Genomic DNA, 26,013 nt, shown 5'->3' on the forward strand with positions numbered 1-26,013 from the left:
GGATGCCGAATTCACGTAGACAGGAAGGTAGATATGTCGAATCAGGGTGTTGATTTAGGCTGTTTAGCACTTCGGGATCCATGGTGTAATTTCAACAATTTGAAACCAAAATTTGAAGGGAAAAAAAAAAATACTTACAGGATGGAAATAGAAACTTGGACTACTTCTGAATCTTTAACCTAATCATCTAAAAAGAAAGCTTCTATAATTGTCATGTTTTGGTAGGTGATGTGATCAACTCTTCTTTGCATTAGATACAAACATTGATTGCTTCCTCGTCTCCTCAACAATCATTTTTAATAGTGATGAAAATTACTACCCAAAAAAGTAATTTTTACTCTATGGAAAAAATAGGTTTGGAAAACAGAATCAGCTAATTGCAGTGTGAAAAAAATTAGCTGTTTAAACAGTTATTTTCTTCTGGTTATTCTCCAAAAAAATGGATTTTATGTATTTGGGATAACTTTCCTATTGAAAATATGCTTAAAATGTTGTTAAGTAACGTCCTTTTCAATTTATCAACAAAATCACTGTAATTAAAAAAAATTTAACAAGCATTAAACCTCTAACAACCGTTGATCTCAAATCCAACTGTCCCATTTTAAATCCAACGGTCATCCTCCTCTCTCTCTGTCCTTACAAACCTTGGAAGTGAGAGAGAACAGACAAGATAGAGACTACAAGCCAAGAAAAGAATGTTTTTTTTTTTTTGAGAGAGAGAGAGAGATTCTGAGGAACCAAACAAGCCTCTATTTCTCTCTCTCTCACTCAAAACTTTCTCAAGAAAACAGAAAAAAGCTTGAAACTTTAGATACAAGAAAGAAAGATACCAAAGACCCATTATTGAAAATCCGATCTTTTTCAATTGGGTTCGTGTCTAAATATTGAGTTTTTGCCATTTTAGGCTTGTTGGGTTCTTTTTATTTTTGTAAAAATTTGTACTTCAATGGATTTTGATAATATTGAATGTGTGTCATCATCAGATGGACTTGATGAGGATGAGATCCATCGCCATAATTTACAACATCATCACCTTCATCAATTTGCATCACCAAAGCCTCACCATGTAAACAGCAACGGCAATGGTAATGCCAATGTTGTTGGGGGTCCTACAGTTATTGCTCCTGCAACTAGTGTTCATGAGCTCCTAGAATGTCCTGTTTGTACCAATTCTATGTACCCACCAATTCATCAGGTTTGTTCTTTGTGTGTTTAATTTGTTGTGAAGATGTGTACTTTATGGTTTGTGTTTATCTGGTCTTGTCTGCTTGCTGTCTTTTTTTTTTATGTTTTTTATGTTTGATAGGTGTATGTTAGATCTTATTGGATTTGATAATTGGGTTTTAAGGACATTGGTGATTTCAGGCGCATAGTGATGATGTGTTGTTTTAGAGTTGATGATGGTTGAATTGGATATGTTTTTGGGCTGTTTTAGTGAGAACAATTTTGGGTTTTTGGTGAGTTGATTTCAATGGATTAGTGCTGAATTTGAGTGTGTGAGGGAATTTGACTTGAACGGATGGCATTCTAGTGACGCTTTTGCAAGGGTTGCAATGCTATGAGATCCTCTTTGAGCATTCCTGAAGCTGAGGTGATTCCATTCTGTGAGATCCTTGATCCATTTTCCAGAAGTTAATTCTTTTGCCTCGAGTGATATCTGAACTTCCCTATGTTAAGATTGTTGCTTTCTTATTGTCCTTTAATGGTTCTTATCAATTGCAACATAAGCTGTCAAGTACTATATCTGCTTTGGAATTGAAGAGAATTTCGTTTCAGTTATGTTATCTGGAGATCAAGCTTCACTTCTTTTTTCTTACTTCATATGTGATTCTTTTATGTTGAGAGTTTTTTCTGGAATAATACTTTGATTTTTTGAAGCAATGATGGCTCATGCCAAGCTGCAAATTAAATGGGTAATAAGACGTATATCAGTGCTATATAGGTAGAGATATTGAAGTATGCAGCCTAATGTTGGCCTGCTGCATTTCATCATTGACTTGTCAACTTTTTACCTGATTCTTCTTATTTATTTCTTGGTCTTGCTTAGTATGCTTGCCTCTACACTGAACTTTCTCTTGTTAATCTTGGAGGGGAATGCTAACATGGCTGTGTTTTGCTAAACTATGCCTACAAACCTACATTAATATATGGATTTTAACCGTCTCTTACTTGCAGTGTCACAATGGGCACACGCTATGTTCCACCTGTAAAACAAGGGTACAAAATCGCTGCCCCACATGTAGGCAGGAGCTTGGAGACATTAGATGTTTAGCCCTAGAAAAGGTGGCTGAGTCACTAGAACTGCCTTGCAAATATTACAACTTGGGGTGCCCAGAGATATTTCCATATTACAGCAAGCTCAAGCACGAGGCAATTTGCAACTTCAGACCATATAATTGCCCCTATGCTGGATCAGAATGCTCTGTTGTTGGGGACATCCCTTTCCTGGTTGCACATCTAAGGGATGATCACAAGGTGGACATGCACATAGGATGCACTTTCAACCATCGCTATGTGAAGTCTAATCCCCGCGAAGTGGAGAATGCCACTTGGATGTTGACGGTAATTCTGCAATTGTTTTTTACATTTTTTAAACTGGGTTTGCATGAACAATTTCACAAGTCATGGTTAAATAGGTTATAGAATATTTCTCTTAACTATGGGATGCTGACATGTTAAACTTGAAGCCAACTTATTTCCGCCAAACTAAACCGTAGCCCAAACCATATTCAGATCCTGCCATATAAGATTTCACTAGTTTTACACTGGCTGTCAACCAACCATGTTCAGATCATAGCACCTAGACAGATTTGGCGAAGCTAGGTGAAATAAATTAGTTTGCAGGCTTTTTCTTCTGCATGCAATTTGGCAATGACTTGTGGATTCCCCAACTATCAGAAGTAAAGAAAGGAAGGAAGTATATATGGCTGTCACCTGTCAACGTGATATGGATAACATGACATGGTGGCATTATTAAATATCCTAGGCCTCCCTTGGAAAATGAAATCTTTCAATCTTTATAGTGGATGCCATTTGAAATTTCATTACTAACTGTTAACCTAGGTGGTAAAGATATTTCCAAATCAATCATGTTTTGATTTTCATCCCTTAAACTATTCCACTAGAAGTTCTGTTAATTTTGATCTATTCATAAGCACATTGGCCAGGCTTGATTGCATCTGGTTACTCAATTTGTGTAATTGTGTAGCCTATATGAGAGACATTCACTTCCTTTTATTTTCTGGCATGCGTTCATGTGAGTCTGTCTCTCTAGACTACCAGCCCCTAAAATGACTGAGCAACCTTGACTTGCCTATTTCTGGATTAAGCCATGACCTGCATAGTTATTATAGAGTTTATGATTCAATATTCACTAATGGATTCTGCACGTTCTTTATTTGCTGTTATGTACCTGATTGGATGGCTTGTCCTTTTTTTTTTTGGGTCAGGTCTTCCATTGTTTTGGTCAATACTTCTGCCTTCACTTTGAAGCTTTCCAGCTTGGCATGGCCCCTGTTTATATGGCATTCCTCCGTTTCATGGGTGATGAGGCTGAGGCTCGGAATTATAGCTATAGCCTTGAGGTCGGAGGAAATGGCAGGAAACTTATATGGGAGGGTACCCCGCGAAGTGTCCGAGATAGCCACCGGAAGGTCAGGGATAGTCATGACGGTCTCATAATTCAACGAAATATGGCACTTTTCTTCTCTGGTGGGGATAGGAAGGAGCTGAAGCTTAGAGTTACCGGGAGGATATGGAAGGAACAACAAAGTCCAGAAACAGGAGTGTGCATACCTAACCTTTGTAGCTAAAGGCGAAGTGATTTTGAAGACATTTACACGGTTTGTGTGTTCGAGACTGTTGTGTGTTGTACCTACTTCTTCCATCCTTTTCTTGTATCTTGTAATGGATGCAATTGATGAAACTCTACAGTTTTTGATAAATTTGTATAATAAACAGCTGTTCTTCCATCAACTTTTGCTTGATAGTACAAAAAGTAGGCTTTCAAGCTAGACTGGATGAAGCCAATTACAGGATCTTTGCTGTGTATCGTAGACTATACTGCTAAGATAATATATATATATACACACACACACACACACCTAAGAGGTGTGAAAATGAGCTTATCATATTTTCAGAAAAGTATAAGGAGGAGGTCTGAAGAAGTGTGGTGGAATCTGTAACACAAAAGCTCAGTCTAGTAGAAGAGAATGACCACGACAATTGACAGGCAGAACAAGCCGTTCTGCTAACAAATTAGGCGTATTGAGGGGCTTTTGAGATCAAGCTAGCTTGCTTCCAAGCCACTGCACTATTTTTTTTCTACAATGATTTTCATTGCTCACATGATATAAATGCTGTTGGTATTTCGTATTTGTCATGCTGAATTTTATAGTTCGCCATTGTGATGATACTCAATTGTTTACTCAAAATTTCATAGATGCAGAGATGTTTAACAACATATACTTATAACTTATCCTGCTACTTATGTGATTGCTGATCTACGTTATGAATACTATCAATTTGATTCAAAGAGTTTGCATGCATGAATTACCGGAACTCCTGCTCATTACCCATTTGGTGTTCAAGGTCTAGTTAACCAAATAAACATATGAACAAAGTAATAGAACAGAGCCGCATTTACATCAGATGCGGTACCGGGCAAATCTAATTAGAGACAGCATCATTGCTATTTGTTCAGTTCCCGTATGGATAATGCTTCACCATTTGTAGAGGAATATGTCATGTCATGTCGACAAAGACAGCAATCCAAGTAACTCCGTATTTTAATTGCTACCACAAAGTTGTTCTATTGAATCATTCAGCAAGCTAAAAGAATCTACTCCTATAGAGCGTCCTGTGTACTGGGATTCGAGGACCATAGATTTAACACATCCATCTTAAGAATTCCTGATCAATGATAACTGTTAACTGATAGCCCCAATATTACGAGATTTGTATCAAAAAATGATGGATGTTAAAAGTTCATTGCGTTTAGCAAGGACAAAAAAAACAAGAATCACACGCTCATTGTGCACAAAGATCAAAGAGAAATCGACCAAATATGGATCAGCTCTACAAACTCTGAGAAACAGCAGACAGTACAATAAGGATAGGCAAATAAATCATCGTTATTTCCCAACATGTTTAATTACATAAGAATAGATCAGCCTCACACTTCAAAACTATTTCATGTGCGTGAGATGAAGCGCAAAAGTTTTACCATTTCAAGGAGCAACCTGCTGCCCAGTTGCACCATCACTTTGAGCCTCAGTCTCATCTGAATCATCACCTTTAATTACTCCCCCCTCTGTGTTTGCATCAGTGGGAGAAGACTCTGCAATAGTAGCTTCAGTCTCATCTGAATCATCACCTTTATTTTCTCCCTCCTTTGTGTTTACATCAGTGGGAGAAAACTCTGCAATAGTAGCTTGCTCAACGCTTTCTCCTTTCTCAGCTTGTGCCTCTTTGTTAGCCAAGGTCGCCTCAATGGCATTCTCATTAGCTCCGGACTCTGTCTCAGCTTCCTTTTTTCCAATGGGTGAAATTAGAGAGTTGATGACAGCTTTTGCACTTCTCTTGGAAGCCTCAGCTGCCTCGACCTCTTTGGCCTTAGCCTCAGCTTTCTGCCTCTCTTTTTCTTCCAAAAGCTTTGTTAACTCTTCTTCTCTCCCGTCCTTTCTCAATTCTCCCTTAACGAACTCCTGCAGCTCCTCACTAAACTCAGCTTCCTCGTCATCAATTATTCCTTCAGCCATTTTAAGCACCTCATCCAATTTCCCGACATCACTCATTGTCTTCATCATAAACTTGTAGCTCTCATCATCCATCTTGAGTTTCTTCACCATCATATCATAAAATGATTTTGCTTCATCAATCTTCCCCACTTTAACCAATTCATCAACCAATCTATTATAAACTGCCAAGTTTGGCCTCGACCCTGATTCAACCATTTTCCTAAAGTAAGCCGCCCCATCATCAATTCTATTTTCTTTAATGCAAGTATCCATCAACAGAACATAAGTATACTCATCTGGTTTAACCCCCTTTCCATCCATCTCTCCATAAACTGTCTCAGCTTCAACCAGCATTCCATTGCTGCACAGCTGATCAATCAAATTATTAAATGACAAAGTATCTGGATTGCACCTATAATCACCCATTTTCAATAAAACTTCAATGGCATCCTTATACCTCCCTTCCAAACAATACCCATCAACCATAACATTAAAACTCCCCAAATCCACAACCAAACTCTTTGGCGGGTTATGCTCTCTTAACATGCTCTCAAACAACTTCAATGCTTCATCAAACTCACCATTCTTACACAATGCATCAAGCACCGAATTATTCGCAACCGCACTCCACTTACCCCTCAAATTCTCCCTCAAAAACTCACCATAACACTCCATCGCCTCCTTCTTCATCCCTCTCATAAAATACCCTTTCATCAACCCCCCATAAACCACAACTCCATTCCCCACAACCTCACCTCCCATCTTCTCCTTCAGCTCCTCATAAAGCCTAAAAACCGAAACTGAATCCCCACTCCGCACACAACCCACCATCAAATAATGATAAATAACCGGATCTGGTGAAAAACCTTTAATCGCAATCATTTCATCTTTCAACTCCAAAGCCTTCTCTAACTTCCCATTATCTACCAACCCTTTAATCATAATCCTATAAGTCGTTGGTGAAGGGCTCAAAGGAGCCTCATTAACCATCTGTTTATAATATTCTAGCGCCGTGTCTGGCTTTCTACAATCTAAATACGTTTGAAACAATAGATTGTGAGTGATCACATTTGCAGCAATGCCAGCCTGAGTAATAAACCTATGCAAAGAAAGCAAATCAGAGTACTTTGATTGGCGTAATTGCGCATTTAGCACAGCATTAACAGTGTAAATTGTGGGCTTACAGTTTGAATAAACCGAATGGCGGGTATAAAGTGCAGCTTCTTCAAGATCATTTTCACGAATTAGGGTTAGAATCTTGTTGTGAAGATTCAAGCGGTTGCCAGTAAGAGAGGAAATGGGTTCAGGGAGTTTTGGGGCATTAGGGTTTTGGATGGGTCTAGTGATTTGTTGGGTTTGTTGTTGGTTTCTGTTGAGGGAAGAGAGTGGGGGTTCAATGCGGAGACGGCGTTTGCGGCGGCGGCGTTCGGCTGCGGCTTCTTCCGGGGAGGAGAAGGAGAGGAAGCGGACGGAGATGGTGTGGGATGGTGGCGCGTGGCGGTGGTGGAGAGGGGTTTTGGTGGTTAGGGTTTTGAGGTGGGCTAGGAAAGTTGTGGGTTTAGAGAAAGACATTTTTTAGGGTTTTAAGGTTTTGGCAAGGAAATGAAGATTTTTGGTGTAGGGTTTATGGCTATAGATATTTTTGTGAGGGGGAAGAGATGGATGATGGGGATGACCTCCAACTTAGTCCCCAAATAATTAATTTTCTCTCCATTAAATTCCTTAACGTTTTTTGTTTTCATATAGGTCCCTCCCTTTGTATCGACGAATAACCCTCAGCTTGATCTTTTTTCAAAAAAATATGTCCAACTTTTTGCATTGGTTGGTGACTGGATTGAGAAAATTCTCAAGCAAATTTATTGACAGAAGGATCCGATTGATGATTATGGGGAATCAAAGGGACTCAATTGGTTAACATTATAGTTTTAGGGTCTAATTGTGAATTTTGTTATATATGGGGACTAGTCTAGGGTCACCCAGGATGATATTTGGACAGTTCCGGTGAGGACCGAGCAGATTTTAAGGTTTTTTCGTTGAAAATATGGGCTTGGGTTCACGACACCTTAAAACCTAATTAGTAATGAAATGGGATCCCTTTGGAAGCCCGTGGATCTCAGTATTTGGATTTAGCCTTAACTATTAGAATGTCAACACTTCTTTTTTCTCCATTGTTTTAAAACTCAATCCAAACCCACCTGTATCTATCTAAAAATCTCATTTATTCTAGATTTAGATTAATTCAAGTTAAAAAAAAAAATAGTTCATCCAATCAAAACTTAATTACAACCTGAATTTTAATTATTTTTTAATGAAAAAACATAGTTAAAAGTTAAATAATTAAGTTTTAATCGATTCATCAAATCAACTCACGTTTTTACAATGTTCACTTTCCAGGACTTTTTTTTTTGTAGGATTTTAATGTTCATAATATTTTTTAACCGCGTAGTTTATTGTATTTTTAATGGGTTTTAAATATTATTTAATTAGATTTAAGGCAGGTAATTTATGGTTAAACAAAAGCATGCAAATATATAAAAAAACCATAGAAATACATGTGTGAAAAATAAAAAAATCTGAAGAATACTGAGATGCTTAACAACATGTAGAGACGAAAACCTATCCTGCTTGGTTATGTCATTGCTGATATATATACTATGAATATTATATTATATTATTTTTGATAACTTGTGAATTATGATTATCATAGAGAGACTATCGGGCCTTGTGACAGATTTAGCAAGGAAATAAATATCATATGACACATGTTGTTAGAATAATATGGATAATTTGATTCATTAACGTTTCTGCATTTTGGATTTGTCCGCAATGTGACGACGATATGTTCAACTTGAACGTTGAAAATTACTTCTCAATATAATTCAGTAAAATAATTCCACAGCCACGTCGCTGGCTGGCACAAGATTGCGTGGTGACGTGTCCTTTTTATTGCCTTTGCGGTCTATATGTCCAAATTATCAAGTCCAAATTTATTTATTATCTTTGAAAATATTAAAATAATATATTTTAAGTTGATTTAAATTGAAATATGACTAATATTTTTAAAATAAAATATCATTACATTAAATTAATTTTTACAAGGTTTTTTAAAATACAACTTAAGTTAAAGTTAAAAAACCGGATTAAGTTTAATAATACAATTACACGTAGAATGCAAATAATAATAATAAAATATTGATTCTCTATCACGTAACGTATAAAAAACGAATTCGAACTCCAATTACTTTCGCTAGAAGTCAAATTTCAAAGGCTGGTCAGATAGATAAAGCGCAAAATGTGGGCATAGGCACCTATAAAAAATAAAATATTGTGACTATAGGCGAGCAATAAGAGTTACAATATGTCAGCTAGCTTCTAATTGAGCTTAATTCCCATGAATCCCTTATTAATTTCACCATAAATTGTTACATTCCTAGCTTTTATCAGAATGAAAAGATCGAATTAATCTTTTCCTTGAGGTACCATCAAATATATATATTAATCTCTGCAGGTGTAAGTTTAAATTATTAAATGACTTCTTTGTGAATCTTTTCCTTGAGGTACCATCAAATATATATATCAATAATTTTGAAGCTTTCATTGTGAACGGATAAATTAATAATTATTTAAGTTATTAATTCCCAAAATGTATTAAATATTAGCGGTTGCTTTTTAAAGTATTTTTTATTTTAAAATATATTAAAATAAATTTTTTATTTTTTAAAAATTATTTTTAACATTAGAACATCAAAATGATCTAAAATTATCAAAAACATATTAATTTAAAGCAAATAAAAAAAATTTAATTTTTTCAAAAAAATTTTCCAATAGCTTATCTAGACCGGGAGTGGAAAAACATTCTCTCTTTATTAATTTTCTATGATCGAACCTAAGCAACAATGTCTATTTTTTTAAAAAAATACAACATGCTAAATTGATTCAACCTCTCTAAATTATACTTAGATTTGGATTAGATATTATGTACTCAATTAATTTTTATAAGATTAGTATCATTTTTAATTTAACTTGAAAGCCAGCTCATAACATTATCTAAATCATGAATTTTTAATATCAACTCATCCGTCCAAGTTTAACATATATGATTCTAATATGAGATCTAATTAGTTAAATGCAGATTTAAGCATCAAATAAAGTTAATCCTATATACTAATTTAGTTACTATTATTTAGGTGTTGTTGGCAACTCCAACTCCAAGATATTATTTCAATTTAAATAATATCCTAATTAATTAATAAATTTTGATTTTACTAAGGGCATTGATTTATAGAGATTCACCTATATCTTCTAATTGCTTTATTCTAACCAGCTGCAAACAGTTTCCGATTGTAGAAATGGTACCCTTGAAATTGGGTTGTTGATATCAATTTTTCTTCGAGATCATTTGTTCATGTGAATCACATCCGCATGAGTGGATGACAACTCGGTCCTTAACAAGATTTATGGAACAATAAATGAGATTTATTTTAGATAATAATAGATAATTAGCTGGTGCTGATTGGATTGATTTTTTTTAAGATGTTATTAGTATTAATTTTATTAATCTGAATTAACCCATTAAATTTATAATTTAAATTATAAAATTAAAATAACTTCATAAATAATAAATTTTAAAAAAATATAAACCAATCCCATAATGATATTATTGGGATTAGAATTAACCTAAATAAAGTTTTGTAAAAGAGATAAAGTAAAACCATCTCTTACTAGAATTTTTTTTTTTTTTTTTGGGGGGGGGGGGGGGTTAAGAATTGATGGGATGGACTATTCCATAATGAGAAAAGGAATAAAAAGTAACAACGTGACTCAACAGAAGCTATCGAATTCTGTTGTTGACAACTTTTAATGTGGGGAAAAAGCATTACTTTGATAAAGTAACAATAAATCCCATCTAATAATTGAGATTTTCAGATCAAAACTCTTATCATTTTGGGGAGAAGAAGCTTCTCCATTGGTTCGGTAAAAGCGATGAGACAAGTTTTGTTCTATGAACAGGAAAGCAACTTTCACTAGGGTGGAACCCCTCCTCCTATTGATCATGTTTCTCGCTTTATTCTTGGTTTTTTCATGGCATTATTGATTGCTAGCTAGCAAGTAGCAGGCAACATCGTGTACATTTCATGGCTCTAACTCGTAATAATTTGAAGTAGAGGTATAGACCATGCATGAGACTATGGTGAAATATTGTCCGGACAAGTTAAATAACTTTTTTGGAAAAAAAAGGAGTTGTAACTTTTGTTTCGAATATTAAATCGAGTTAAAATTTCACTACAGTCTTCTGAAACCTTACTTCAAACAAGCTTGTGAAGATAACTTCATTAGCGTTCAGGAACATATCTAAATTTAGCCTAGAAATTAATGTTTTTTTTTTCTTGTTGTAATTGGGTTTTTTTCTATTTAGATTAGAAATTTTAATTTAATTAGAATTTTACCAATTAAAATATTTTTATTGTTTTTAAAAATAGATTATTTTCTTAAGAGAATTTTACCAATCTTCTTTATAGTTAAAGGCAGTAATTTTAGGTTTGAGAACCCTATATTTTTTTATCTATAATTTATAACTGTAAAACTTTAAGGATCAATTAACAACCCTATCCACATTATACATTGCATCATAAAGGGGTCGTAGCCCTTCAAAGTTTTCACAAAGTCACATTGGAGCCCTATATATTTATAAAATATGTTGTTCAATCCTTGATGAAGGCAATTTAATCTAAATTTAGCGGATACTAATCACTCATACAAATCTAAATAAGTGATTTTTTTTTAGATAATTACTCTATATAGATAATAGATAAGTTAGGGATGTTATCACACTCGATCTAAATCTAACTCTCTATATATATATATATTGTTGTTTTATTTTTTTATTGAATAATAAATAGAAGTTGAATAATGGAGATCTGATAGATAAAATATGAATTTTTAAATATTTTATCTGATAAGTAATAGATATAATATAAATATCTGAAAACCGCTAATTATTGCTATCCTTGATCTTTGAATATTTTCGGAAGCAAATATTTCAATGCAACTTAAGAGTTCAAGGAAAATATTATTTTACCCTATTGAAAAGTAACTCATAATATAAGGATAGATTAACCGATTGATTTTTTTCCCCTAAAAATTAAGGGGAAACTGTATAAACAAGATGGCGCATTCTATATATATATTAGGTGAGGATAAAAAAATTATGATTTTTTTAATGATGTGAAAGATCAACCACAAAGTGGCTGAACCTTTTCAAATATGGAAAAACTCGAAGGAAATCTTTAAAAGTTGGCATCAGTTTGATCGTGAAATCTTCTTATTTAATTCAATAAGACAACAACTTGGCATCCACAAGTTGACACCAGCTGTGCAAGGAACACAACTTCACTTGATTTTGTTTAAGCAAACATAATTTAGTGATTAATTTGATCGAATTTCTATCCAAATTCAGCTAACAAAACTTGCAAGAAAACAGTTTGATGTGTATGTTTTGGCTTAGCTAGATTTAGACGGTGCGCAAGGCGATTGTTTTTTAAAATATTTTTTATTTAAAAATATATTAAAAAAATTATTTTTTAAAAAACTATTTTTAAAAAAAGTTATATTCGATGAAAGTCATGTGTACAGCTTGGACGGAGATCTTTTATATCTAAAAGAAATAATTTTTTTAGCTCAAAAAGCTTATTCTTGATAATTTCTTGCACACTTATGTTGAGGTATTATTGACTGATTTCTTGTAAGTACATAACTTGACTTGCTAAATAAATATTTGAAAGATATTAGCATATTAAAATAATAAAAACAAATAAAAAAATTAATTTTAAATAAAAAAATTAATTTTTTTAAAACCATCATCCCAAATATATTTTCATACAGCTAGCTGATTATAGAATTGGCAGTCAGATGCTTATGATGTTGCTATAAAATCAGCTAAACAACGACCCAAGTTCTTGTTTATAGACTGCACTCCATATATAGCCCGTCGTGCTCTTATATAATTATTTGAGAAATTAATGTCCATATCAAGATGCGTTTGAGTTTCCTTTTCTATTAATAATGTTGTTGTCATTCATTTAATTATTATTATTATTATTATGTTGATCTTCGGATTTTTTTAGAAGTTAGACTTTGGAAATTAAATAATGTAATGAAGATGTCATATACAGTCCCTTTATTAATTTATTTGATTTAATATATATTCTTGTCTAAGCAATCCTAATAGGGTGGTTTGATAATCAAGAAGGCTTGATTTATTGGTTAGGGTCATTTGAGGTTAATAACCAAAACCCTCATTGAATAAAAAATTATAAAAATAAATAAAGTATATTTATCAATGAAATGAATTAAAGAATTTACTCACTTATTAATATAATAATAATAATAATAGAATATTTATTATATATTTTAAAAAATCCTATTTATAGTTTTGTTCAAATTCTTCCTTCACCTTAAACTAGCTCTGTTTCTTGACCTTTTGAGTTGAAGTCCTGTTTGGTATTGTATTTCAAATGAAAACTGGTAAAATTTAAATTGTTTTTATTTAAAATTATTTTTTTATATTTTTGGATTATTTTGATTTGTTAATACTAAAAAGAATTTTTTTAAAATATTTTTAAATAAAAAATACTTAAAAAAACCAATTATTATCATACTTCCAAGCACTATCAAAATCTTGAAAAATATCTAGAGAAATTTATACATATGAATACACTAAGTTGACGTGGAAATACATCTTACACGGGATAAGATCACGAGTGGAATACATACCCTTCTTGCCTTTTGTTTCAAAGCTGCTAAATAATAATAATAATAATACACTAGGTTTTTTTTTTCTCATGTATTAGTATAACATGATTTGGATGACAATTCAAAATTGAAATCCTAAGACTTGAATTAAGATCTTCTTAGATCACGAATATAATAAATGATGGTTTGATATAAAAATTATTATAAGTGATGTTCATTTGATCAAAGATTAAGGTTCTTATTTTCATGATTTGATAAGAAAATGACTCCGGACTATCACGATTTAAATATTATTTTTCATAAATCACATATGAAAAAATAAATCATGTTAGGAGTATTTAAATTTTAAAAAACTGACTCTAATATTTTTTTTCATGATGACATGAAGGAGTCCAAGCAATAATTAATTAGTAACAAGTCAGAGCTTAAAGTTTTATTTTATTTTTTTATCTAAATAAAATCATAAACATATTGAATAAAATCAAAGGTATAAATGGAACACAAGAAGATCGTAACTTCTAAATTCCATGGAAGTATCGTAAATACTTATTGAGGTATTAATCTTTTTTAACCTTGGTGACCTATATTTTTGTATGATTTTTTTTTATATTTTAGATATCATTTTCATACACTATAAAAATCCTGAGTTTTGAATTTGTTTAACTTTTTTTTAAAAAAAATATTTTAAAAAAAGAAATAAAATTTAACCCTTTAATATACATGTTTTATATAGTTTTAAGAAAAGATATAGATTTATTCCCTTAATTTTAATAATATCATTAACATCCGAAATAAAAAGAAAGGCATGGATGAAATGTATAAGGGTTCAAACTGATAATTTCTTCTTAATAAATAAATAAATAAATAAATAAATAAAAACAATACATACATTCATTTATAGGTATTTAGCCTCTGCAATCTGGAGCACATCATCTGTAAGTATCTAGGCATCACTTTCAGTCCCGTAGTGTTTGATTTTTTATGGTTCATCATGTTTTATAAAATGTTTTTTAAATTAATATTTTTTAGATGTTTTTTTTTATAATTTTAATATACTAATATTAAAAATAAAAATATTTATTTTAATGATTTACAATTAAAAAACATTTTCAAACATAAAAATATGAGGTGACTGATGCTTTTGAATTTTATCAATATTTTTCTAAATAAATATCAGTAGCTTTTTGCTGTGACATTGGAGACTAACAGTGTAATAAAATTGATTTTCAATTACATTAAAATAATATATATATATATTTTTAATATTAATATATTAAAATAATTTAAAAATAAAAAATTAATTAAAAATTAAAAAATTAAAAAGCGAAGTACAGCGGCACAAACAAACAGTGCTAAATGTTCATGCAAAGGGGGAAATGATCCAATAATGAATGATATCTGCATCCTCATCTAGTCAGAAGTGGGCGTAAGGAAACATTCAAAGTTCTGACTTTACATTATTTTATACGACGAACAAGAAAACATGACAGTCTGCCGACTCCATCCCTGAAGTCAAACGAGCTGATAGATATTCAAGACATCCAAATAATAATAATAATAATAATAATAATAATAATAATAGCGTTTGATATTTTCATAAATATTATTTTTCAAAGATTTAAATTAAAATTTATTCATGAAAAAAACGTGATTTGAGTTTGATATACTGTACGGGATCAGGTCTTGTCAACAGCTTTTTCTCGATGGCTGCAAATCAGGTATGGTACGTAGAGATCTCTATAAACTATAGTTATAAAAAGCTCCTTTTTTTAAAAAAATATTATTTTTAATTTCTAATTACTATATTTTCATGTTATTGAATTTTAATGTGAATATTAAAAATAAATTTTAAAAAATAATAAAAAAATATTATTTTAAAATATTTTAAAATAAAAAATATTTTAAAAAACCATCTTTATCACACCTGCACTCTCAGCATAAAATCTAATTCATATTAAGAGAATTAACTTAAATTGATTTAATTATTTTTTAAATCACTTAGTTATAAATTTATCTATTTTTTTTAAATCACCTAGCCTGATACAGTTTTTATAAAAAAGAATTAGCATGTATTTAACTGAGTTTTACGCCTACTTAATTGGGTTACAGGTGAATTCGAGATTTTAATTAAGTTAGACCTAGTAAACTCTTTGTTTTTTTTCTTAATTTAGACTGGTCCAACTTTAGATTAGCGGAATCCCGGGTTGATCCATTAGAGTGATAGAGTTTATAACTAGGCTAGGAACAGTGGGGCTGGACACATTTTATTTTTCCTGGAAATTTGGCATGCACATCTCAATTATTTTATTTCTTTAAAAAAATCATGTTGTGATATTATTTATTTCCCTTAATTTAAAGATGCAATGCATCCAAATTGGGGACCTGAGAGTGATGGGTGAAAACTAAAACAATAAATGCATTGACAGAGACAGGAATCATGCATAAAAGAGAGGGAAGCTGTTGAAGTTATATGCTAAAGCTACAAGAAACACAAGATCCTGAATATCTTATGCTGTTCCTCCTATAAAGAAAACTTTACAGTGAAGAAAGGACAGATTAAAGTGCTGTCTTTCAGACTTTCCAAGATTACACAAGACACTCGCAAAAGGTTTGTATAGTTTCCTCTTTCGTTGCAGAAATCTTTCTTTAGGGTATGGTTTTTCCTTCTTATTTATTGTTTTGGCTGCATGGCAAGCGTGCATATAATGGAATTTTGGTTGGTTGGTTCCTTTGTTGTCTATGTTTTCTTTATTGGGTTTTCTTGAATCTTGCTTCTGATTGTTGTGAGAGGAGATCGAGGGAAGGGAGGAGGTTCTACTTTCTATATGTTAATGCAGTTCTTTTGGTTGTTTCTTTAGAGTCAAGAGTTTCTTTATCACTTCTACATTTTCTCAGTAACCAAAAAGGACGAGATTTCTGGGTTTCATAAGTTTGAAACATGGAAAGAATCTTTCATTTTCATTTTTGGTAGAGAATTGACTAAATTGATTTTCATAACCTAACTTTTGAATTCAGCGCTAGAAAAGTTTTTTTTTTGAACTAAATACACAGTGATAAATTACATTTTGACCAGATTCATCGCTTCCCCATTTCGGTTTCTGAGAAAACTGAGGAATATACCAGAAAATAAAGATTTTGAGATCTTAAATCAAATCAGGTCATGCTGTTGTTGTAGGCCTGTGGTCCCACATAATGAAGACATTTTGTTTTCCTGCGTCGTTTATGGAAAACAATTAATATTATAATATTTTTTAATTGCTCTAAGATATGTTCACCCCTAGTTAGTGCTTGAACTCCCAAGTTTCTCTGAAATGAAAGGAAAAAAGTTTGCTTTTGAAATGCCAGAATCATTTTCTTAAGGTATCAATCGTGACGACCTTTTGGTATAGTGATGCCTTTTTTTTGGCCTCTTGTACAGAGAGGTTTTGAGCTGCGAAAAGGCTGCAGATAATCAAGCTCGGTCCCCAATCACTCTACACTTTGTGAAATTACCAGTTGGTGTTTTCAAATAGTTCAATTGGCATGAGCCCACTGATTTCCAAGAAATTTTATTAGTGACTGGTGCTGGTTGTCTTCATGGGTTGCTACCCTTCAAAGAGAACTAAAGAGACACCGGGGTACGAGGAGCCAACGGTACTTGCTGCTGAAACACCCTGTGAGTATGCATTTTCAAGAGGCTCATTGTTGCAACATCCTAGTTGTAAGCTGCCTTGCTTACTTCCTAGCTATTCTTCAATGTGTTCCAGCTATTTTTTGAGAAGTGTTGCCTTTTGTGTTATATTAGGACATTTTTGTAATCACCCACAATCTTGCAGATTAAAACTAGTTGTCAGAAATGAAATTGAGTCTGTTAGAGAGTAGTACATGGAACGGTTTGTGAATCCAACCTTAGGTGTGGTTGGTCACTACAACAATGACAAATCCATTGGCACTGAAAGGCATAAGAAGCATAAAAGTCATGTTGTCATGGAAAAGAAAAGAAAGGAAAACAATGCTGCTTTTCCTAATCATTAGTTTGAGTTTCAGCTAGATCCTGTTCCTAATTTTTTTTTTATTGCAGTTACTGTTAGCGAAGTAGAGGCTTTATACGAACTCTTTAAGAAATTAAGTAGTTCAGTCATTGATGATGGGCTTATTCACAAGGTATATAATCCAAGGATGTTGATCTAATTATGTTTACAATCATGACTTCATTAATACCATGTGTGATCTCATTTAAATGTCTCCTTCTCATCAGGAAGAACTTCAGCTTGCACTCTTCAGGAACAAAAACAGGAGGAACCTTTTCGCAGACAGGGTATGTAGTGCAACCTTTTCGTATAATATAGCAATGTCATGTTTCCATCTTTCTAAGTTGCATCTCTTTGCTTCACTTCTGCAGATTTTTGATTTATTTGATGTCAAGCGCAATGGAGTAATTGAGTTTGGAGAATTCGTTCGATCTTTGGGTGTCTTTCATCCAAATACACCAGTTGAAGACAAGATCCATTGTAAGCCTAATGTTCCTCTAGGATGATATACAAGTAGGGGCTTGAGTTCAGACACAAAGACACTTTTTTTTCTGCATGTCACTTAACCGTTTTTTGCACCTGCTCCTTAATAATTTACTAATCAAGGGGGAGTTTCCTGCAGTTACTTTCAGATTATATGATTTAAGGCAAACTGGTTTCATTGAGCGAGAGGAGGTGAGTTCTGCAATTCTTCTCTTTCCATTTCTTTCTCTTACATACCATAACACGCAGCAAGCTGATAATTGCAGACATGTTTTAAGGTTTGCTTTTTTATTCTTTCTGGTAAAAATATATGATTCCAGAAAGTGGCTAAATTCGACAATTTATACCATGAGATAATTAAGGGGAATTTGATGAAAAAAGGAAATAATGATTACCAGCAGTGTGTGTGTGTGTTTCCGAATGTATATTCTACCTCATGAGCTGAAGTTATTAAACAGTTGAAGGAGATGGTATTGGCACTTTTGCATGAATCGGATCTATTGCTGTCCGATGATGTTGTTGAAACAATTGTTGACAAGGTACAATTTGGTTCTGCTGTTTCAAATTCCTTTGTTTCATTCTTGTTTGGTTAATTATTCTATTTCCCCCCTTTTTTTCCACAGACATTTTGTGATGCAGATTTAAAAGGTGATGGAAAAATTGATCCTGAAGAGTGGAAGGAATTTGTGTCTAAGAACCCTTCTCTTATAAAGAACATGACTCTACCGTATTTAAAGTGAGGAGCGAGTTCCATACTCATTTTGTAAATTGTGCACAGGCACACTGCACCTACATCTTATTACTTGAGTAAGATCAATATAGAATGTAACTCCGCAATTCAAGTGTTTTAACTTTAGGCTTTGCAATTTTTTCTCTTTCCAGGGATATAACCTTGGCATTTCCCAGCTTCGTGTTAAGTACTGAAGTTGAAGATTCAGAAGTGTAGCAGAAAGGTATCAATCACGTCATTTCTAGCAAAGGTAATCCGCTCATTTTGGATCAACTCTATTTGAGAGATGCTTGAATTCACATATGTCAATACAAGAGCTAGACAGACTTGAGGTTACAAACTCCTAAGTGCAGCCAAGATCTGATCGACAAGGTGCAGCTTATTTGCCATCGTAAACTTTTCCAATGCAAAACGGTAAAGCTTAGTTTGGCTCACGTTTTGCATGGTACATTGCATTACTGCATCATAAATTTTGCAATGTAATATATAAAATGTATAAGAAGTGTGTTTTTACCTGTATTTTTCTTTGAATTAGCACTTAACATGTTTTATATATGATATAATAAAAATTTGAAGCATGCTTGATAAGATAAGGAAAAGTTTATTTTAGAGAAAAGGGATATGCAGAAGTCCTTTCTTTCAGATTTTTCTTGTGAGATACTAGAAAATAATTTAGATTGAACAGGCCAGATCAAAGAAGGATTAAACCTTGCTTGTAAAAACCATCAATGGAACCTTATTAAGGTTATGTGCTTGCATATCTTTGTATATTAAGCTATGGCTGATCAGGAGATACAAGTTGAAGATGGGTTATGAGCAAATCTGCAACGTTAAGCACTGGCGTGCATGGTGGATTCTGGTTGTAAGTTTCATAATGTGAGCCTTGTTGCTTGCCAATTCACCTTCACATTCCTTGAGATAATCTGTGTAGTAGTCATGGCAGCATAGCTTGCTGTTTTAAGTTCATCTTCACTTAGCCACAAAAGCAACAGCTTTGAAATTTCTCATAACAGATTCGTTTGAGGAGAAACAAGCCCGAAGAGTTTTTTTGTAAAGCAGCAGATGTTGTATCGAGCAAGCTCTATTAAAATTTGTGTATTTTGTGCTGGAAATTGCTAACTGGATACTTGTGTTAGAAAGGTGGACATAATTGCTGAGGCAGTTCTAGCATCCATTTGAAGAAACACCAGCACATGCATCATTGTTTCCAAAATTCCATAAATTTTGGCCATCAATTCCTTGAATTCGTTGCAGACATCTTTTACTGGTTCGGATGGAGCATTTTCTATCATTGAATGAGAGAGTCGGAGCATCAAAATGAAAAATAATATGAACACGATAAAAATCATCACACATCATTGTATCGTACCGATTTAATCAGATCAACCATTCTACATGAAAAGGGCTATAATTGACCCCTTCACCACATGGATTGAAGCATTTAGACTGAATGGTGTCTGTTGACCAATTGCAGGCCAATTAGATGTCGACACTTGTTTTGATCCTACTAAAAAGAGGTTGAAAATGGTCCAATGCAGATGATAATTTTATCCTTTTTCTCATTAAGAAGTTGATCTAACCAAATCGACATGGTACAGGGACATGAAGTGAGTTTAACCCCTATGAACACATGGCTTAAGGAATAATTATTACTGAAATAGCTCACAAGTTAGGCTTATACAGCGGTGTGCGCCCTGGAACAAGCTTTTCGAAATAGGGTCATTTGAACCATAATTATTGAAAGATACTCACGCAAAGCTTTTCGCAGATATATACTCCTGAATAAATTACTATTAAGGAGAGAATTTTTCTGCAGTTTAATTTCTATCAGATTATATGACCCAATACAAACTGGTTTTATTGAACAGAAAGGAGATGAACTGCAATTCTTTGTTTTACCATTTCCTTCTCTTGCATTGCATACAGTCCTCGATGTTTTAAAGTTTTTTCTTTTCTGTGTTTCTTTTCTTTCAGATAATAATCTCACATTCACAAAGTCCAGAGGTGGCTATAGTTTGATAATTTATTGAATAATAGAACTAAGAAGGATGTGTTTTTAACCAAAACTAATGATTTTAGCAGCGACTATGTTTTTTCAAATGTATGTTCTGCTTCATCAACTTAAAATATTTGATAGTTATTGGAGATGGTGCTGTCAACTTTCAAGAATCGGATCTGGAACTATTAGATGATGTCGACGAGATGATTGTGATAATGTGACAATTGGTTTGGCCTTGTCGAAGCTGTTTTTTCATGATTATTTGATTGAAATATCTGATGCTTCTTCTCTCTTTCGGATTACTTGACTGGCATTTTGTGATGCTGAACTAAAGGTGATGGGAAATTTAAAATCCTGAAGAGTGCAAGGTACATTGTGTTGAAGAGTCCTTCTCTTATAAAGAACATGACTCTACCATATTTAAAGTGAGTAGCATGTTCCAAATGTTAGCAACAAAGAGAAGAAGGAAGATGGCAGATCAGATATGTGCAAATTTGTGTCGCGGATTTCTGCAGATTCTACGAGAATTTACATAATTCTGCAGACTCGGTGCTCCAAGCAAGTCCTTTAACTAAGACTGTATCTAATCCTTAAAGCATGTCTTAGATCATGGCTTGCATTGTGCAGTATCTTCTATCTTGTGCAGTTTCCTTACTGATGGTATTGGCTCAAACCCGCTGCATGGCGGGTACCTCAAGATATATTGTCTCCTGTTCGGGCCGTAGCGTGCTTTGTTTTGAAAATGCACCTCTTGAGGAGAGAGGTGATACCTAGAGCTTATGAGCTGCCTATGTCCTCGACTCTTAGCTGATGGAATGCTGGTATCATCATAGCCTTCTAGTCAAGGGGCTTGGGAGTCGAGAGCACATAGCCTACATTCCCATAAAGTGCGTCAATGATGATGTTAGCCCAAATCTAATATATGGCTGGCCTCTTAAGAGGTATTATCCCTACGGTCTCAAGGTGAATTTTATCTTAAAAAGGCTTCTTTTAAAGAAAAAGGTGGGACTTGGAGCTTATAAGCTGCATAGTCCCTCAAATCCTAATAATACCGGTATCACTTCCACAATTTACACTCTCTATATTGCAATATGTTAATGTACACTGACTTTCCTTGTACACTATCTCTACTATGCATTAGCGTATCTGATCTTGTTTTCCCTCTCTATTTCGAACAGAGAACTCAGTTTGTAAATGGCGTAAAGGAAACCTGCATCCGGATTAACTAACTCCAGAAGTCAAGATTATTCTCTATACAGCCCCAAAATTTGCGTCTGCTTAAGAACCACTGGATCATGCGGTGAACTATTCTCACATGAATTCCATTCATTTACCTCTAAAACCCTCACACACACCTTCAGTCTTCCTCTTTGGTTACTATTGATTCATTGATCAACTTGCTGACGCAGCCAAGCATGAATTGAGTTTGAGTTTGAGTTTTACATCATTATTTTTCATCTTGAGTTTTAAATTATTGATTCACATAACATCTATAGCCTTATGTTTTCTAGGATCACATCAGATTATATACTGCTGTATATTAGTTCCGGTCGCGTAAGTAGAAAATGCATGCAGAACGTATATGTTTGAAGTGGTCGGTAGCGTTTTCCATATCAAAGAGATAGATTGAACAGGTGAGTTTTTATTTGTACTGATATTTTTCTTCGAAGGAATTGGTAACAATTTTCATATAATACACTAGAGATTAAAATTTGAAGCAAGCTTAATTGAATCCAAATTAATGTAATCTTGACAAAATAAAGCACAATAAGCATAGAATTTATTTTTCTAATATAAATTACCATCCCAAATAACACACAAAAGAAGGGAAAAAGGAAGAAAAAAAATGATGAATAAACAATGAAAAACCATAGTTAAATGGAAGGTTCTTCACAAACTTGAAAAAACACAAACAAATTTGAGAGAAGAAGACAATTATTCAAAGCACAACCTCTTGAACATCACAATTCATTCTATCGAGCAAAATCATGAACCTTTGGTGAAGAAGTGACCTCATCGCAAGATACCTTGTCCTCAACTTCATGGTCACAAAGTAAAAACTGCAGCAACCATACCAACTCCAAGGATGACCAGAGAGTCAAGCGGGATGCAGCTTACGGCACTGGAAGTATCCTCAGGAACCAGAGGACTCTCTGCGCCATCATCCTTTTTAGGCTTTGGTGGTGCTGGTGCAGGAGCAAGAGCTTTAGGGGCAAAAATATCTAGAGGAAGGAGCACCTTGTCGACCTGATAGATAGCAAGCTGGCTATCAGTGTATACAATTGCCGATACGCTTGTATTGGTAAGTCCTGAAGTTACATTCACCATATTTTCTGTGGTTATTACATTAAGAACGAAACGACTACCAGATCCTGCCAGCGTCGTTACAGGGTTACTAACAGTCTGAAAATTAGCAGTTGTAAGAATTCTTGGTATAATATGAAACTGCACCAACTCAATCTTCTGATGATCACTTAGGGAGTTAAGAACACCTGATTTGATAATGGCCGAAAAGGCCCCATCGGTTGGGGCAAAGATGGTGACGCCATCTCTCGAGTCATTGAGCTGGGAGAATACTTGGATGTCCTCTTGAGTGGATTTTATAAGGCGGATAAAGACCGCAAAGCCGCCAGCCTTCTGGAGGATTTTAATGACATTGACAGGACCTTTTGAAACTTGTACAGGAACCATAACTGGCGGGGAGGCTTGTGCAGACGAGGTCGCAGCTGGCGGAGGTGCAGAGGCTGCAGCAGGTGCTTTTGCTGGTGCTGCTGTAGGTGTCTGGGATAGTGTTTGGGTGCAGTGGAGCAAGAGAAGGATAGCTGGAAATAAAAAGACTGAAAAATGGTGCTTCATCTTTGTGGTTTTCAGGTTTTGCTCTCTGCACAGCTTGGAAGCTTTGCAAAAATGCAAATGCAACTACGCAAGTGATACTTGTTCAATTGTTCGAAATGCAACTATGCAAGTGATGCTTGTTCAAGTGTTCGATGTCCCAAAGAGGGGATAGGGAGGGTTTTTATTATGTTTCCAAGAGGATGAAATTAGGTGCAAAGTGTGATTTTAGTTGCATAAACTAGTTGCCAGCACCTTATCTTACTTGAGATATGGCTACTGCTTCAGCCACTAGTTTGCTTGGAAAGGCAGAAAAGGAGGAGGGGTGGAGATTTAACTTGATGTGTGTGTTAAAGTTGTGCATGATTGTTGAAATGATGCTTGTCTGTGTCAGATAGGAGGAGCAGGTTTGTCAATCATAGAGCTGTCTTTGTGATACTTTACCAAATATATCATGTTTTGCAGCAGCAGAAATGTTTGTGGTAACATGTTTCGGAAATGTTTAAGGTGGTGCTTGTCATAAATGTTCAAGAAATAAAATTTCCAAGCAGGTTCAATTTCTTTCAAATTAATGTATGATATAGAAAGAAGGCTTTTAGATCCCATGTTTATTTTTCTTGAATTAGACAAGGATCCTTGAACACGTACCTGATGGGCTTGTTCATGCCTTGGAAAATTGAGCTCTTGTTGTGCGCACCTAAACTGCACAACTTAAGCAAGTCGTTAACCATCAAGCCTATCTCGCAAGAAATCATGGCACTCCTCATGCGGCAGGGGTCAATAGGTTGTGTAGTAATTGTTACACAACATTGTTATGAAACCCGGCTAATCATGATTGGTTGATTTAGAGCTTGAGCTTGATCTGGGTAGGTTTTTTTTTTAAAAAAAATCATTTTAAACATTGATTTGTTCAAACCAATATCACTTGAAATATCATCGAACAGCTAGGTTGACTTATTTAAATCCGGGTGAGATATAATCAAGTTAACTCCAAGAAAATTTTTAACCAAAATAACATTGTTTTTCTTTAATTGTATCTAAAACAAAGCCATTTTAGTTTTAACCTAAGTTTATCCAACAAACCATGGATTGACTCGACAACCCAATAGCTTGGACCTTAATAAGGTAAGATCCCATCGAGGTCTGAAAACTATGGTACGGAGAAAACTATATAACTTGTTAGGTCATTCTGGTTTGAGCATAAACCCCCTTTTTTTTTTCACGTCCACTTTTTTCATGAGAGCAATAAGATGTTTTCCTCTTGCTTAGCCCCATCTTATTCACATAAGCTTAGCATCTTTTTCTTATTAATTACTAACATTTATCAAAGTTTACTGTATAAACAATAGAAGAAAGTTTTATTTTTATAGTATGAGATTGAAAGCCTATTAATATATATACTTTATGTTTACAAGAAGAAAGTTATGTTTTTTTAATATGGAATAATAAATATTTTTTTTTAAATAATTCAGCTTAAAACAATAAGATAATATCTTTTTAATATGAGATAAAAAAAAACATTTTAAAATACTATTTTAAACTTCATTATTTACAATATATCTAACTTACATTCATATAAATTATTTCTTAACTTTTTAATATAAAATATTAAAATCTCAAATATTTTTAAATTTTTTTAGATTAATTAGGATTAACCCGTGTGATCCGGTCGTATACCCGGGTTTAATATCAACTGTTCCTTGAATTTTTGTATCAAAATCGTAGCCTTAATAGGCTTGCACTTAAAGATGGATTGGTCCATAATCAGGATTGGTAGGCTTGGAAAAGTAAAGAAACTCCGGTTCGTCTCTTTGAATATATGGGCCTGTTTTTGGGAACTGGACTTGTCTAAGACACTGTGGGCTGGGCTTCAATTAATCAGATAGGAGCATGGAATTGAAATTATGCAGCGTATTTGACCCTTGGTTAACTAATATTAAAATAATAATTTTTTAAAAAAACAAAGAGAAATATATATGAAAACTAAAAATAATAATTTATTCATAGAATTTACATGAAGGTGAGAATGGTCTAAAATATATTTGTCTACCAAACATCAAATTTAAAAAATCAGTATCGGTGATTCAAGAGAATTCATAATATCCCATTATATGTGATATAAGATTTTAATATATTTAATTATTTTTTCTTGCAGTCAATTATAAAATCTTTATTAGCAAGTCAGTTTTATACTTGAGAATGGTCTAAAGCATATTATTTATTATTTTATGTTCCTATAAATAATAAATAATAAATGAGCAACAAAACAATTATCCATGGTGGGTCCAATCTTTACACAATGACTTCAAGATCAAAGATGATACTTGGCAACCCTTGATTGGTCAATTCAAGATCAAGCCCCCCCTTAGCACACGTAAAGGATTTGATAAGGACTCCACATCAACGGAGCCCTCATTCTATATATCTTCCAACAAAAAGCTCCGTTTTGACTTTTATAGTCGTATAGGC

General features: G+C 33.6%; 3 protein-coding genes and 1 pseudogene across 8 annotated transcripts; 2 read left to right on the forward strand and 2 right to left on the reverse strand.

The window, feature by feature from the left end:
- Positions 1-659: 659 nt before the first annotated feature.
- LOC133677932 (E3 ubiquitin-protein ligase SINAT4) lies at positions 660-4,037 on the forward strand. 2 transcript variants are annotated; one of them, XM_062100076.1, is made up of 4 exons: positions 660-869; positions 984-1,195; positions 2,176-2,562; positions 3,450-4,037. In XM_062100076.1, the coding sequence occupies exons 2-4, from the start codon at positions 1,175-1,177 to the stop codon at positions 3,810-3,812; spliced, it is 771 nt and encodes a 256-aa protein (XP_061956060.1). In that variant the 5' UTR covers positions 660-869; positions 984-1,174; the 3' UTR covers positions 3,813-4,037. The 2 variants fall into 2 exon arrangements, with proteins under 2 accessions (XP_061956060.1, XP_061956059.1); XM_062100075.1 differs by having other exon boundaries at positions 660-1,195.
- Positions 4,038-5,046: 1,009 nt separating this feature from the next.
- LOC133678782 (pentatricopeptide repeat-containing protein At3g49240, mitochondrial) lies at positions 5,047-7,367 on the reverse strand. The gene has a single exon (XM_062101273.1). The coding sequence runs from the start codon at positions 7,308-7,310 to the stop codon at positions 5,229-5,231; it is 2,082 nt and encodes a 693-aa protein (XP_061957257.1). The 5' UTR covers positions 7,311-7,367; the 3' UTR covers positions 5,047-5,228.
- An 8,356-nt stretch (positions 7,368-15,723) lies between these two features.
- On the forward strand, positions 15,724-19,232 carry LOC133678219 (calcineurin B-like protein 4). Of its 5 annotated transcripts, none has more exons than XM_062100459.1 (9): positions 15,724-16,098; positions 16,909-17,190; positions 17,551-17,633; positions 17,728-17,787; positions 17,872-17,980; positions 18,123-18,175; positions 18,442-18,522; positions 18,607-18,719; positions 18,866-19,232. In XM_062100459.1, the coding sequence occupies exons 2-9, from the start codon at positions 17,067-17,069 to the stop codon at positions 18,927-18,929; spliced, it is 687 nt and encodes a 228-aa protein (XP_061956443.1). In that variant the 5' UTR covers positions 15,724-16,098; positions 16,909-17,066; the 3' UTR covers positions 18,930-19,232. The 5 variants fall into 5 exon arrangements, with proteins under 5 accessions (XP_061956443.1, XP_061956447.1, XP_061956446.1 ...); XM_062100463.1 differs by having other exon boundaries at positions 15,748-16,098; positions 16,909-17,145; XM_062100462.1 differs by lacking the exon at positions 15,724-16,098 and adding an exon at positions 16,119-16,141.
- A 3,330-nt stretch (positions 19,233-22,562) lies between these two features.
- Positions 22,563-23,714, reverse strand: LOC133678996 (fasciclin-like arabinogalactan protein 12; annotated as a pseudogene).
- Between the last annotated feature and the right edge of the window lie 2,299 nt (positions 23,715-26,013).

This window comes from Populus nigra, chromosome 18, assembly GCF_951802175.1.
Source record: "Populus nigra chromosome 18, ddPopNigr1.1, whole genome shotgun sequence".
NCBI classification, from domain to species: domain Eukaryota; kingdom Viridiplantae; phylum Streptophyta; class Magnoliopsida; order Malpighiales; family Salicaceae; genus Populus; species Populus nigra.